This window comes from Schistocerca serialis, chromosome 2 (genome assembly GCF_023864345.2).
Source record: "Schistocerca serialis cubense isolate TAMUIC-IGC-003099 chromosome 2, iqSchSeri2.2, whole genome shotgun sequence".
NCBI classification, from domain to species: domain Eukaryota; kingdom Metazoa; phylum Arthropoda; class Insecta; order Orthoptera; family Acrididae; genus Schistocerca; species Schistocerca serialis.
The window spans coordinates 974,199,300-974,215,695 of NC_064639.1; the positions used below are offsets into that span (position 1 = coordinate 974,199,300).

Below are 16,396 nucleotides of genomic sequence, written 5' to 3' on the forward strand. Positions count from 1 at the left end.
TTCATTCCAGAAATTTGTACACCATGCTAAGCAGTGTGGAGGCTTTACCTGGTTTTGTGTCCTTTATTGGTGCCGAGATCTCTTCGAAGGGTGATGTCACATCAATATTTAATGTCAACACTGGCTGTTGCTATTAGCTTTCTAAGTTCACGTTTAATGTGTATTGTTGTCTCTCTTGGTGGTTTACCCCTTTAGATGTTTTAACAATGTGCACAGTAATTTTGTTAGGTGTTGTGGGGTATTCTTCTCGAGTGATAAGGCTGGCTCCTCCTAGTTTTTGAAGCAGGTACCATACTTTTTTTTTGCTGGATACTTCAAAGTCCATGGTCTGAGTAGTTTCCATCCACTTCTGTTGTTGTGCAGTATCGAGGCTGTGTATGAGTTCATCTGCTATTTTTCTGTCACTGCTGCTTTGATAGTCATTATACAGTTCCTTACATTTCTCTTCCCAGCCAGGACTGTATTCTTTGTGGTATCCTCTAGGTATGTGCTTTTTTGCTGTACTGATGGCTGCTCCCACAAATATTTTACAGCTATCGGCAGATGGAGGGATCCATCTCAGGCATTTATCAAAATCTTCAGAGTAAGCTTTCCAATCTGCTTTTTGTAGGTTCCATCTGGGTCAAGGACTTGAGGTTATCAATAGAATACTTGTGCCAATTTCTACTAGGACTGGACGGTGTTGACTGTTAGTGAAATCTGGCAAAACATTTTGGCTTGTGTTGAGCAGCTAATGATTTTCATCTGCTGTGACAAAGCAAAGGTCTGGGTCATACTCCCATTTCCAGGCTGCTGATCCGAAGGAACTGTGATCTTTAGCATCGAAAATGAGGTGGATGTTGTTTTTTTCTGCCCAGTTTGCTAAGGCTTCACCATTTGTATCAGTTGTTCTGTATCGTTTTTGCGTGTGGTGGCTGTTAAAGTTTCCTACAAAGACCACGGGACGGCAATATGATTGGAGCACATCTGCTGGAGCACATCTGCTGGCCATGCGGATCCTGGTGGTTTGTAAATGTTACTTATGACCAATTCACCTATTTTGATTATCACGGAGTGGATATTGTCATTTGTGGAAGTGGATAGCAAGTGAGCATTCTCTATTTTATTTTTGATGTATGTTGCTACTCCATAAGCGTGGTCGTATGTTGCACCAATGATATCATATCCTGGTATTTTTCCTCTGGAGCATAGTTGATCTACATTATCTGTGTGGGTTTTCTGTAGGACAACTATATCAATGTGTGTTAAGTCAATAACTTTTGAAGAATTTGATATTTGGTTTTACTAATGACCTCAATATTCGGTTGGCATATTTTAATACTTGTTCCAAGTTTCCTAGATTTTTGGCCCTGAGAAGGGCTTTTTATGTGATTATGAGTCATTTTCTCTCAGTTATGTACTTCTCGAATAGCCAGGAGATCTAGAATGATTGTCTGGCTGCCTGTTTTGTTGCCTTCTTAGCACCACCCAGGGGTCACATGTGGGGCAAATTTCAGGTTTACACCCACGGACGTGAAGCAACATCAACCCCCATATCTCTTAATAAGTAGATTACTACAGGCTTTTAAATTTCTAAATGTGGTCAGTAATTATATGAAATACAGAAAATAAAATTTTTGTTACCCTGGAAGCTGTTAAACAACTTGCAGTTGGAACAGGGATTGACTGTTTGCTGTTTAATAAGTGTGAGATTATCTGTATGAGCCAAAAGCGAGTTCAAACATCATACGGGTTGAGACTTGAGAATCACATTTGCCCAGTTATGCATACAATATTCTTCTCAATGATAGATACTAAAAACCTTAATAAAATATGCATCAAAAGACAACGAAGCAATTCAGAGGTGGGCTGCTAGATTTGTTACCGATATGTTCGAATAACATATAACTGTTACGGAAATGCTTTGGGATGGGAATCCTTGGAGGAAAGGCAATGTTCTTTTTGAGAAATACTGTTGAGAAAACTTAGAGAACCAGTATTTCAAGCTGATTGCAGAACAATTCTACTGGCGCAAACATGTATTGTGTTTAAGGACCATGAAGAAACGATACAGGAAATTAGGGCTCATACAAAGCCATATAGGCAGTTGTTTTTCCCTCGCTGTGTTTGTGAGGGAGCAGGAAAGGAAATGACTAGTGGTGGCACAGGGTACCCTCGGCCATGCACCGTATGGTGGCTTGCAGAGAATCTCTGTAGATGTGTATGCGAGGAAGAAAGTGGGGATGGGAAGAAAATATTTGTTTGCACAGATTTTTATTTTTCTTGAGGGAGGTGGGAATTTAACCCCAATTTTGAGAAATATTGTAGACTGTTTTTAATCTGACGTACAATTTATTAATTTGTAAATGTGCATTATTTACTAGTTAATATAGATTGTGTCATTTTTAATAGGAGTTCCAGTATCAAATAAAACAGTATATTGAAAGCCACACAACTATCTTGGGAATCAGTCTACATTGCAGATGATGTTTACTATCGGATGACGTTACACTAGCTGAAATTTTGTGGTGTTTGCAAACCACCAGGAGTAATTTGTTAGTTTGGAGCTTAGCAGCCTGTGTAGCACTGTTTCCTTCATTATTTCTGGGTAGTGTAGTTTCAAAGGAAATGCAATTGCAAAAATCATATCTTTGTAACAATATTGTTTATGGATTGGCACCATACACGAGACATCAACTTGCTGACCTCATTGAAAAATATGAAATGATTGTACTCAAATTTGATGAAAGTGTGAATGCTGTTTCTATAAATAAAAAAAAACAATAGATTTATATGTACGAATTTGGAACCATGATAAATCATTAATAATGACATGTTATTTTCATTCTGCTTTTCTGAAACATACAAGCGAAATGATTTGCTTGAAGATGTAAAGAGGTAGTTGGGTTTGGAATACCAATTATCAATGAATGGACCAATTTGAAGTTAAAACTTTCGAATAACTAAAAGAATCTTTCAGTTGTATAAAACTGCTAAAAGTTGGTACCTGCAGTTTGCACATACGACTTGGCACTTTCAAAACAGACACATCCAAAACTAATTGGGAAATTGTGTCATTTTTGAGAGTGCTTTATTATTTATTTCGTGATTCACCTGCACGAAGGTCACAATAAGCTGAGATAACTGGATCTTCATCTTTTTCGAAGTCGGTTTGTAGCACAAGATGAGTTAAAAATGCCAATGCAACTGAAAAGCTATAGTAATTTATGAACAAATTCGAAGTTATGTTACTGAGATAATACAAATCGAAAACTATTCCTCAGTCATCAAGTTTCATAGTTGTTTCTGAATCTGTCGGTGACACTTTGCTAGCTCCAAAACTGACATTCTTCAGTTCAACAGCACGTTTGTTGGAACCATTGTCATTAGATTTTCAGGGTGATGTCCTGATTGCTTCATTTCTGTATGATGTAAGTTACTGCATAATCCTATGAACATTTTGAAGCAATAGGTTGTGAAACTAGATGTCTTAAAAAGCAAAAATTCATCTTTAATGAAAATCAACTTCAAAGGATATAAAGAATCTTGTTACAGCAGGATAGTTCAATCTGGATTTTGCGAGAAGAAGTGTGCTGAAAAAAAATTAAGAATATATCTGGAAAAAAAAGTATTGTTAGTAAAGGAAAACATGCAAGCTTGCTTCATTGGCATAGTGGAGAAGTTGCGAGAAAGATCACTCCTCAAATAGTACTTAAAGCATCCAGTTTCCTGCTTGAATCCAAAAATTACATGAAACCAGGAAATAGCTCAAAGAAGATTGACAGTATGTCTTAAAAATTTGGTATGAAGTGGAAGAATGTTTGTTGAAAGGCAGACCACGTCAAACTTGAATTTGTGGAGATCTGCAGAGAAAAAAGAATTGAAAACGAGATGAAATGTTACAAGAGACGTGAAAATCCACTTGATAAATTCTAGTTTAATATAAACAAAAAATCTTCAAATCCGTGACCAAATTTCTGAGATTTTGTGCAAATTATTTTAATAATCTCAAATGGAAATGCTTTTGTTGTACAAAGCTTTTCTGTAAACTCTGAAATTATAGTTGAAACTCAAACAGAAAAAAAACCCTCATTACTCTAAAATGCATAGATGACTCATTCCAGGATGCAAATGGAGTTGAGAATTTCAACATCGCCAAAAATCGTATGCACTGTTCTTGCAGTGCACTTTTTTGTACAGAGGTGATATGAAGCATAAGGTGAAGAAGGTGAAGGAGAACAGGAGGAACAATTAGTGAACAAATGAAAGCAAGCTGAAATCAAAGAATTATCATTAAAAAGAGCACTTACATTGAGTGAAGCCTCAAACATTTCAGCAGACACAGAAAATTTAAAGAATGATTTATTCATTTTTATTGTGACAGATTTGCACATTTTGTTTACTTTTATCAGCAAGTTAGAATATATATACATCTGCAAAAACAGAATTTATAATTTTGTTATTTTGTATTTTTTATTGCCCGTAGATCAATAGACAATGTTTAATATTTTTAAAATATTTTAATTTGTATCTTTGACTTATACTACTAAAGAAACAATGTATAATTAATTGTGCATAGTCTAATAAGGTTTTGAAAAAGGTCTCAGATTTAATTAAAAAGGTAACATGGATAAAATTTGCCTTGAAAACCCTGGAAAAATCCTTGAATTTGTACAGTTGGAGACACTGTTCAGGTGTCCACAGTTGAACTTGAGACCTGTAGAGGCAGAATGACATGTCAGGGAGATGATGGTCACTGGGTGACTTATCTTTTGGTGTCTTTAGCTCTGAGGATGCCATGCAGTGCCTGTAGAATGGTGACTGCAACTGACTTGGGTATAGTCCGGCTTGTTGTGAGGCCTGCTTGCAACTTGGGCTTCAATGAAGTGGGTAAATGTGAAAATCTTTTGGCAGTCATTTTAATTGTGCTGGTGTACACCTTCGCCAGCACACCGGTCAGAACAAGGAAACATTTTGTAGCAGGTGCTGAACTAAGCACGCCTGTGACGAAAGAAGACCAAGACATGCTCTACGGTTACGCGCTGATAACACCCGATGGGCAGCGTGCATATAGGCAGACATGCTCTACGGTTACGCGCTGATAACACCCGATGGGCAGCGTGCATATAGGCCACTGCTACCGACTGAGCTGTCTCAATAACTCAGTCTCAGTGCCTCAGTATGTCACATTGGGGTTCAGTCTGCATTGCACCTCAGGGGTTCAGTTTGCATTGCACCTCAATAAGTCGCACTGTGTTCTAGTCTTACAGAGTGGTAGTTGTTGCCTCACACCTTGAGGGAACATTAGTCATTGTATGTAGTTTTGATATGGACAAGGGCAAGATTCAAGAATTGGAACTTGTTATTTGATTGCTGTTAACTACAGAACTTCAGACTGAACATCATTGAAGTTAAGTACTTAATTGGTTCCTGTAATAAAGCGTTTTTTGACCTCGTGTACATGTTTTCTTGTAGGGAGAGGAAACCAGCCACCCATCTATCATACTACCCTCTCCTCATCCAGCCAGGAACCACAAAGCATTACAAGAGAGCACAGCCACAACGTTAATAATTCATATTTATAAAGAAGAGAAACAGATGCATCATGTATACTGTGCCTACATTTAAAAGTCAATAATCTGTAGTAATAAAAGTGGAAAGTCAAGAAAGATAAGTTGATGTTTAAGAGAGTGTATGGTAGGGTTGCAGTTTTGTGTCATTGCTGCTCAATCTAAACACTGAAACAGTAATGAAAAAAGTGAAAGAAACTTTCAGAAAAGAAATAGGGATCAGGTGCTAATTCTAAAACACAGCAGTACATCCAGAAGAATTATATGGAAACAAATGCTAAAATTTGCAGGCAGCATAACCCATCTGATTGACTTTAAGGAAGACCAGACCTGGTGAATGACATGTACAGCATACTTTTCTCCGAGTATGGGTTTGAGGAAAGAAAGACTTAAGAGGAGAGTGATGCTGAGTAGTTGAAAAAGAGACAACTGACTTTATGAGGATCAATTTCAGAATGACTCATTGGTAGAAATGATGACAATCTTTTTTCTAGAGGTTTAGCTATGCAGGATGACTGGACCAGGGAAGTTGTTAGCAGTAGATTAGCTCAGAGGAAGGAAAAGCTTTCTTTATTTAAGAGGCCTACTGCTGTCAGATATTGGTTTTTAACCCCACTGTTTGTTCGGGTCTATATGACCAACAATGATTGTAATTTTCATATCTCATCATTTAAATACTAAGTTGTTGTTGTTGTTGTGGTCTTCAGTCCTGAGACTGGTTTGATGCAGCTCTCCATGCTACTCTATCCTGTGCAAGCTTTTTCATCTCCCAGTACCTACTGCAACCTACATCCTTCTGAATCTGCTTAGTGTATTCATCTCTTGGTCTTCCTCTACGATTTTTACCCTCCACGCTGCCCTCCAATACTAAATTGGTGATCCCTTGATGCCTCAGAACATGTCCTACCAACCGATCCCTTCTTCTGGTCAAGTTGTGCCACAAACTTCTCTTCTCCCCAATCCTATTCAATACTTCCTCATTAGTTATGTGATCTACCCATCTAATCTTCAGCATTCTTCTGTAGCACCACATTTCGAAAGCTTCTATTCTCTTCTTGTCCAAACTATTTATCGTCCATGTTTCACTTCCATACATGGCTATACTCCATACGAATACTTTCAGAAATGACTTCCTGACACTTAAATCTATACTGGATGTTAACAAATTTCTCTTCTTCAGAAACACTTTCCTTGCCATTGCCAGCCTACATTTTATATCCTCTCTACTTCGACCATCATCAGTTATTTTGCTCCCCAAATAGCAAAACTCCTTTACTACTTTAAGTGCCTCATTTCCTAATCTAATTCCCTCAGCATCACCTGACTTAATTAGACTACATTCCATTATCCTTGTTTTGCTTTTGTTGATGTTCATCTTATATCCTCCTTTCAAGACACTGTCCATTCCATTCAACTGCTCTTCCAAGTCCTTTGCTGTCTCTGACAGAATTACAATGTCATCGGCGAACCTCAAAGTTTTTATTTCTTCTCCATGGATTTTAATACCTACTCCGAATTTTTCTTTTCTTTCCTTTACTGCTTGCTCAATATACAGATTGAATAAAATCGGGGAGAGGCTACAACCCTGTCTCACTCCCTTCCCAACCACTGCTTCCCTTTCATGCCCCTCGACTCTTATAACTGCCATCTGGTTTCTGTACAAATTGTAAATAGCCTTTCGCTCCCTGTATTTTACCCCTGCCACCTTTAGAATTTGAAAGAGAGTATTCCAGTCAACATTGTCAAAAGCTTTCTCTAAGTCTACAAATGCTAGAAACGTAGGTTTGCCTTTCCTTAATCTTTCTTCTAAGATAAGTCGTAAGGTCAGTATTGCCTCACGTGTTCCAGTGTTTCTACGGAATCCAAACTGATCTTCCCCGAGGTTGGCTTCTACTAGTTTTTCCATTCGTCTGTAAACAATTCGTGTTAGTATTTTGCAGCTGTGACTTATTAAGCTGATAGTTCGGTAATTTTCACATCTGTCAACACCTGCTTTCTTTGGGATTGGAATTATTATATTCTTCTTGAAGTCTGAGGGTATTTCGCCTGTTTCATACATCTTGCTCACCAGATGGTAGAGTTTTGTCAGGACTGGCTCTCCCACGGCCGTCAGTAGTTCCAATGGAATATTGGAACAATGGAATATTGGAACAATATTCCAATACTAAGTTAACCTTATGAAATTCAGTGACTGAAAAATGGATGAGAAATATGTCTGTAATAAATGTTTCAAAATATTTTTAGTAGTAGGTCATAAACCTTAATAGTGACATATGTAACTTTCGGATCGTAACCTTTAGTGTCAAATATGTTTTAGTATTCAGTTATTTTTTATGGTAATAAGATTATCACTGCTCAAACTGTGATCAGTCAAAAAACACTGTGCTTACAACAATGGACCTGATTCTTGCTTTTTCAAACAAATGATTTAACACTTCTCAGTTCTGTGAATCTTCATTGTGTGTGCTCAGTCTGAATTATGACTCCATGGCAATTAAATCATTGGCAAATGGTGAGCTGGAAGGGTTCGTAAATTCCACAAAAGTTAAGTGGGTGTTTTCCAAGTTCGAGGATCATGTCAAGCATTCCAATTACAGTGACGACAGTCTAAAGCCTGTACAAAATAGTGTACAGTCTTTTCTTTGTAAAATGGGTATACAGAATGACAGTTACACCCGCTAGCACAACATGGCTACCTATTAGCTTCAAATGTCATCAGGGGTGCACCAGGAGCTACCAGGAATGCAACCAAGAGAATCAATTTCATTTGAAATGAAATAACAGAAATATCAAATATTGAGGGGCAGTGAGTTTATAGTAAACAGTGGACAGACATTGATAATTTAGAAGCAAAGGTTACTGTCACCAAGCAGTTCGTAGCATTTAGATATTGTTGCCCGTTCAAACAATATATCCCCAATAAACTGGCAAAATGTTGTTGTTGTTGTTGTTGTGGTCTTCAGTCCTGAGACTGGTTTGATGCAGCTCTCCATGCTACTCCATCCTGTGCAAGCTTTTTCATCTCCCGGTACCTACTGCAACCTACATCCTTCTGAATCTGCTTAGTGTATTCATCTCTTGGTCTCCCTCTACGATTTTTACCCTCCACGCTGCCCTCCAATACTAAATTGGTGATCCCTTGATGCCTCAGAACATGTCCTACCAACCGATTCCTTCTTCTGGTCAAGTTGTGCCACAAACTTCTCTTCTCCCCAATCCTATTCAATACTTCCTCATTAGTTATGTGATCTACCCATCTAATCTTCAGCATTCTTCTGTAGCACCACATTTCGAAAGCTTCTATTCTCTTCTTGTCCAAACGATTTATCGTCCATGTTTCACTTCCATACATGACTACACTCCATACAAATACTTTCAGAAATGACTTCCTGACACTTAAATCAATACTGGATGTTAACAAATTTCTCTTCTTCAGAAACGCTTTCCTTGCCATTGCCAGCCTACATTTTATATCCTCTCTACTTCGACCATCATCAGTTATTTTGCTCCCCAAATAGCAAAACTCCTTTACTACTTTAAGTGCCTCATTTCCTAATCTAATTCCCTCAGCATCACCCGACTTAATTAGACTACATTCCATTATCCTTGTTTTGCTTTTGTTGATGTTCATCTTATATCCTCCTTTCAAGACACTGTCCATTCCATTCAACTGCTCTTCCAAGTCCTTTGCTGTCTCTGACAGAATTACAATGTCATCGGCGAACCTCAAAGTTTTTATTTCTTCTCCATGAATTTTAATACCGACTCCGAATTTTTCTTTTGTTTCCTTTACTTCTTGCTCAATATACAGATTGAACAACATCGGGGAGAGGCTACAACACTGTCTTACTCCCTTCCCAACCACTGCTTCCCTTTCATGTCCCTCGACTCTTATAACTGCCATCTGGTTTCTGTATAAATTGTAAATAGCCTTTCGCTCCCTGTATTTTACCCCTGCCACCTTTAGAATTTGAAAGAGAGTATTCCAGTCAACATTGTCAAAAGCTTTCTCTAAGTCTACAAATGCTAGAAACGTAGGTTTGCCTTTCCTTAATCTTTCTTCTAAGATAAGTCGTAAGGTCAGTATTGCCTCACGTGTTCCAGTGTTTCTACGGAATCCAAACTGATCTTCCCCGAGGTTGGCTTCTACTAACATTTCCATTCGTCTGTAAAGAATTCGTGTTAGTATTTTGCAGCTGTGACTTATTAAGCTGATAGTTCGGTAATTTTTACATCTGTCAACACCTGCTTTCTTTGGGATTGGAATTATTATATTCTTCTTGAAATCTGAGGGTATTTCGCCTGTTTCATACATCTTGCTCACCAGATGGTAGAGTTTTGTCAGGACTGGCTCTCCCACGGCCGTCAGTAGTTCCAATGGAATATTGTCTACTCCGGGGGCCTTGTTTCGACTCAGGTCTTTCAGTGCTCTGTGAAACTCTTCATGCAGTATCGTATCTCCCATTTTATCTTCATCTACATCCTCTTCCATTTCCATAATATTGTCCTCAAGTACATCGCCCTTGTATAGACCCTCTATATACTCCTTCCACCTTTCTGCTTTCCCTTCTTTGCTTAGAACTGGGTTTCCATCTGAGCTCTTGATATTCATACAAGTCGTTCTCTTATCTCCAAAGGTCTCTTTAATTTTCCTGTAGGCGGTATTTATCTTACCCCTAGTGAGATAGGCCTCTACATCCTTACATTTGTCCTCTAGCCATCCCTGCTTAGCCATTTTGCACTTCCTGTCGATCTCATTTTTGAGACGTTTGTATTCCTTTTTGCCTGTTTCACTTACTGCATTTTTATATTTTCTCCTTTCATCAATTAAATTCAATATTTCTTCTGTTACCCAAGGATTTCTACTAGCCCTCGTCTTTTTACCTACTTGATCCTCTGCTGCCTTCACTACTTCATCCCTCAAAGCTACCCATTCTTCTTCTACTGTATTTATTTCCCCCATTCCTGTCAATTGCTCCCTTATGCTCTCCCTGAATGTCTGTACAACCTCTGGTTCTTTTAGTTTATCCAGGTCCCATCTCCTTAAATTCCCACCTTTTTGCAGTTTCTTCAGTTTTAATCTACAGGTCATAACCAATAGATTGTGGTCAGAGTCCACATCTGCCCCTGGAAATGTCTTACAATTTAAAACCTGGTTCCTAAATCTCTGTCTTACCATTATATAATCTATCTGATACCTTTTAGTATCTCCAGGGTTCTTCCATGTATACAACCTTCTTTCATGATTCTTAAACCAAGTGTTAGTTATGATTATGTTGTGCTCTGTGCAAAATTCTACAAGGCGGCTTCCTCTTTCATTTCTGTCCCCCAATCCATGTTCACCTACTATGTTTCCTTCTCTCCCTTTTCCTACACTCGAATTCCAGTCACCCATGACTATTAAATTTTCGTCTCCCTTCACAATCTGAATAATTTCTTTTATTTCATCATACATTTCTTCAATTTCTTCGTCATCTGCAGAGCTAGTTGGCATATAAACTTGTACTACTGTAGTAGGTGTGGGCTTCGTATCTATCTTGGCCACAATAATGCGTTCACTATGCTGTTTGTAGTAGCTTACCCGCATTCCTATTTTCCTATTCATTATTAAACCTACTCCTGCATTACCCCTATTTGATTTTGTGTTTATAACCCTGTAGTCACCTGACCAGAAGTCTTGTTCCTCCTGCCACCGAACTTCACTAATTCCCACTATATCTAACTTCAATCTATCCATTTCCCTTTTTAAATTTTCTAACCTACCTGCCCGATTAAGGGATCTGACATTCCACGCTCCGATCCGTAGAACGCCAGTTTTCTTTCTCCTGATAACGACATCCTCTTGAGTAGTCCCCGCCCGGAGATCCGAATGGGGGACTATTTTACCTCCGGAATATTTTACCCAAGAGGACGCCATCATCATTTAATCATACAGTAAAGCTGCATGCCCTCGGGAAAAATTACGGCTCTAGTTTCCCCTTGCTTTCAGCCGTTCGCAGTACCAGCACAGCAAGGCCGTTTTGGTTATTGTTACAAGGCCAGATCAGTCAATCATCCAGACTGTTGCCCTTGCAACTACTGAAAAGGCTGCTGCCCCTCTTCAGGAACCACATGTTTGTCTGGCCTCTCAACAGATACCCCTCCGTTGTGGTTGCACCTACGGTACGGCTATCTGTATCGCTGAGGCACGCAAGCCTCCCCACCAACGGCAAGGTCCATGGTTCATGGGGGGACTGGCAAAATATGGGATCAAAATAAGGACACTGTGTGGCAAAAAATCTTCATACACACTGAAAGCCCAAATTTCACAGGAAAAAAATAAAATAAAATCTGGCAATTTGAGGGTCGTTGCTGATCTCACTTGTGAGTTACGGGGTCAGAATATGACAAGTGACAACTTTTTTACATCAAAGAGCAAAGAGGCAGTTATCCCTGAAAAAGAAGTTAAGAGTGTTAGGAACTATGCTTTAAAATAAGCCAGAGCTTCCAGAAAACATGACCGGCAAGGAGGATCATAGCTACTGTGGTCAGTTAATTTCCGAAGAGGAAAAAGAAGGCTGTAATAATGAGAACTGGCACATGCCAGCATAATGATGAAATCAGTTATAGGGCTGATAAGAAGGCAAAAATGATTTTGAATTATGATTCAATGAAAATTGCTGAAGGCGCACTTGATCACCTAACAGATATACATACCTGCAAATGAAAAACCAAGAAGTTGTCAATAATGGTTTCCCACAGTAATGTTGATTTTCTGCTTATAATGTATATGTCTTGTAGAGTTTGGCACTAATTGGAATGCAAGAAAATTGACTAGAAGGAGAATATTCTTGGAGGAACTTGTGAATTAACTCATACCAGAACACATTGCATCAAGGACATATTTCCTAAGAACGGAAAATTCTCTGAGAATGGTCAGAAGGATCCAAAACAATGATGATGTGGTGGATGTGTCAAAATCAGTAACAACAAGAAAACCTACACTGTGCACATTACATCTTTTTCTGCAATGACAGTAAAGCAAACTTACTGTGTTGAAAATTTAATAAACATGTTTGCAAAAAACACATCACCTACTTGTGTTCAAAAAGCAATGAGTAAAGTTAGGAAATACATGTTAATACTTTCAAAACCGGCTGTGTTGGAAACTGTTATTTCATATTTATGATTTTGCTTGCACCCATACTAAAAGAAGGAAGAAAAGAATAACAGAAGAATTCTAAGAAGAGTGCCTTATTGAGAACTGTTATTTCTTATTTACCCTATGTGAATATTAAAATAAGAAATTTTTAAAATAGAGTTCTGTTGGTTTTTATTATTATTATTATTATTATTGTTGTTGTTGTTATTTTCAACAACAATATGAAAATTATGTGTTAGTAGGAGATTTTTGGAATAGATGGGTTAATTGATGGATAAGTTTGTGCAATTGAATATGGAGCAAGGCAATACATCGAAGTGAAATGTGGGCCGTGGTACAGTGAGAGAAAAAGAAACTGGAAATATTGAAAACATAATTTATTGAAGTAAATCAAAATTTAAGTGGTCAGGTAAAATACAAACTGAGGAAACACTAAAAAAAAAAAACAGAGAGGAAGTAATTCTATGGAACTCCCCTGTGAGTGACAGCTCCTTCCTCATCTCTGATGCAAAACAAAACAAATCATCATATCCTCTGTTGATGAAACTGTTCTGTTTTTGCAGTCAGCGCTAGCTGCTACTGTAGTGCTCATTTCTTTCATTTGAGATATATATATTAGGCTGTTATGTTGTTATTGAAATTATAAATAGAAATAGGAATTTTAGTTGAGGATTCATCAGTAGATTTTGTTAAATATTTCAGAAATAACAGAAAATATTTTGTCATGTTTCAATCAAATGTCAAATAAGATTCATGTTGTTATTCCTGCGCAAATAATTCTTCACAGGTTTGTACTACAGGGATCTGCACAAGAGGAAGAGATTGGAAGAAAAGATATTGGTGGTAAGTGAATCTTGTTTTTCTAATATTCTCAGTTCTGGTTTCTTATATATTTGTTTTATGTAGGAAAGAGTTGGTATTGTGTCAGTTATACATTATTACTTCTTTGTTTTTCCTCTCACTCTTTCTTAATAGCCCTCTATGTCTGTATATTCTTAATGCAAAAATATAGTTAACAGAAACATGATTGATGTATATATTTCTTTACATGTTTGAACTTTTTTTTAAGTACATAACACAGGTCAATGAAAATTTTTTTTTACTTTGATAGCTGATCTTTATAGATTTGTATGAGCTGAATCCAAATCTGGCCTTAGTTTTTTTGGATCACCCATAGTTCTTGTGCAACATGCTTTTTATTATATAGTATCAAATTCCTATGCTAAACAGTAAACAGGGAAATTAATGAAATGCTTTGTTACGACATAAGCATGGTTTGTATTTACAGTAAGCTACTTAAAACAATACTGTGTGTTAATAGAGGGTTCGCTCAGCTGGAATTGGTTTGTATTTTCTTTCTCTTCTTTTCTTTGAAGCTTCTTGTGTAGCTTTTTCTACGATGAGTTGCTTGCTGAACTTCTCGGTGAAGTGACCAACAGTAGTCCCCCATCATGTTGGTGTTCCAGTGGCCTTGATAGCGTTTTTCAATCACATTAATGTCCTGTTGAAAACGCTCTCCTTGCTCCTCTCTAACATCTCCCATATTGTATGGGAAGTAATCAAGGTGACTGTTCAAAAAGTGAACTTTCAGGCTCAATAAACATCCTGAAGTTTTAAACGTTTATAGCATTGTAGCTATTATAGAAACATATCTGGGTCTTTTTCATGTCCTAAGAACTTTGTAACGACTTGCTTGAATGATACCCATCCTTCTTTCTCATTTAAGGTCATTGTGGATTCAAAGTTAACATTAAACATCAATTTTTTAATGTCAGGCCCGACAAAGATGCCTTCTTTTAGTTTAGCTTCTGAAAGGTGTGGAAACTTCTGGCAGAGATACTTAAAACATGGTCCATCTTTAGGCAAAGCCTTTACAACCTTTTTCATTAGGCCTAACTTTATATGTAGAGGTGGTAGGAATACGTTTTTTGGATCTACAAAGTTTTTGCGAAGAATGTTCTTCTCACCAGGTTTTAAAGACTCCCTCACAGGCCATTTCTTTCTGCACCATTGTGGATCCCTAGCCCTACTATCCCATTCACACAAGAAACATGGAAATTTGGTAAAGCCACCTTGCTGACCAAGGAGCATGCATGTTACTTTTAGATTGCCACGTATCATCCAACCATGAGCAGTGTAGCTTATGTCTAGGTTTTCATAGATTTCTTTCATGTGTACAGAATGTCCAGCAGGTATAAATGGTTCAAATGGCTCTGAGCACTATGGGACTTAACATCTATGGTCATCAGTCCCCTAGAACTTAGAACTACTTAAACCTAACTAACCTAAGGACATCACACAACACCCAGCCATCACGAGGCAGAGAAAATCCCTGACCCCGCCGGGAATCGAACCCGGGAACCCGGGCGTGGGAAGCGAGAACGCTACCGCACGACCACGAGATGCGGGCTCCAGCAGGTATAGATGCACACATGTTACCATTGTGTAATAAAACAGCCTTTAAACTAGTTTTGGATGAATCAATAAACAGTCTCCAGTCTTCCTTTTTGTATTCAATACCAAACTCATTCATCAGACTGGGAATGTCTGAGCAGTACACTAAATCACCTTCTTGTTGAAAAAACTTGGAAAATTGCTGCTGTCTCTTTCTATACATGTATATGCTGATTCCAACTGCCCATAAGTTCTTTTCTTTTAATCTAGAGCCAAGCAAATCAGATTTTTCTTTCGTTATGGCCAGATCTCTAACCAAATGGTTAAGCTCAGTCTGAGTAAACAATTTGGGCTCTAGACTTTCTGTATTACAATGACCATGGTCCATGTAAATCACACTGTGCATCAGAAAATACTTCTGTTGGAACAGAATTTAAATCATCTGGTGGTTCCCCCCACGAACCATGGACCTTGCCGTTGGTGGGGAGGCTTGCGTGCCTCAGCGATACAGATGGCCGTACCGTAGGTGCAACCACAACGGAGGTGTATCTGTTGAGAGGCCAGACAAAAAAGTGGTTCCTGAAGAGGGGCAGCAGCCTTTTCAGTAGTTGCAGGGGAAACAGTCTGGATGATTGACTGATCTGGCCTTGTAACATTAACCAAAACGGCCTTGCTGTGCTGGTACTGCGAACGGCTGAAAGCAAGGGGAAACTACAGCTGTAATTTTTCCCGAGGACATGCAGCTTTACTGTATGATTAAATGATGATGGCGTCCTCTTGGGTAAAATATTCCGGAGGTAAAATAGTCCCCCATTCGGATCTCCGGGCGGGGACTACTCAAGATGATGTCGTTATCAGGAGAAAGAAAACTGGCATTCTACGGATCGGAGCGTGGAATGTCATATCCCTTAATCGGGCAGGTAGGTTAGAAAATTTAAAAAGGGAAATGGATAGGTTAAAGTTAGATATAGTGGGAATTAGTGAAGTTCGGTGGCAGGAGGAGCAAGACTTTTGGTCAGGTGATTACAGGGTTATAAATACAAAATCAAATAGGGGTAATGCAGGAGTAGGTTTAATAATGAATAAAAAAATAGGAGTGCGGGTTAGCTACTACAAACAGCATAGTGAACGCATTATTGTGGCCAAGATAGACACAAAGCCCATGCCTACTACAGTAGTACAAGTTTATATGCCAACTAGCTCTACAGATGATGAAGAAATAGATGAAATGTATGACGAGATAAAATAAATTATTCATGTAGTGAAGGGAAACGAAAATTTAATAGTCATGGGTGACTGGAATTCGTCAGTA

At 38.3% G+C, this 16,396-nt stretch overlaps 1 protein-coding gene across 5 annotated transcripts in view; it reads left to right on the forward strand.

Annotated features, from left to right (window-relative positions):
• LOC126458379 (ATP-dependent DNA/RNA helicase DHX36) overlaps positions 1-16,396 on the forward strand; it is a 243,218-nt gene that overhangs the window by 45,731 nt on the left and 181,091 nt on the right. For 4 of the 5 annotated variants that reach the window (XM_050095356.1, XM_050095357.1, XM_050095358.1 and 1 more), the window contains exon 3: positions 13,478-13,533. The exons of the other annotated variant lie outside the window; for it this stretch is intronic. In XM_050095356.1, coding sequence (XP_049951313.1) covers positions 13,478-13,533 — 56 coding nt within the window. The remainder of the gene's footprint in view (positions 1-13,477; positions 13,534-16,396) is intronic. 5 annotated transcript variants of the gene reach the window in all.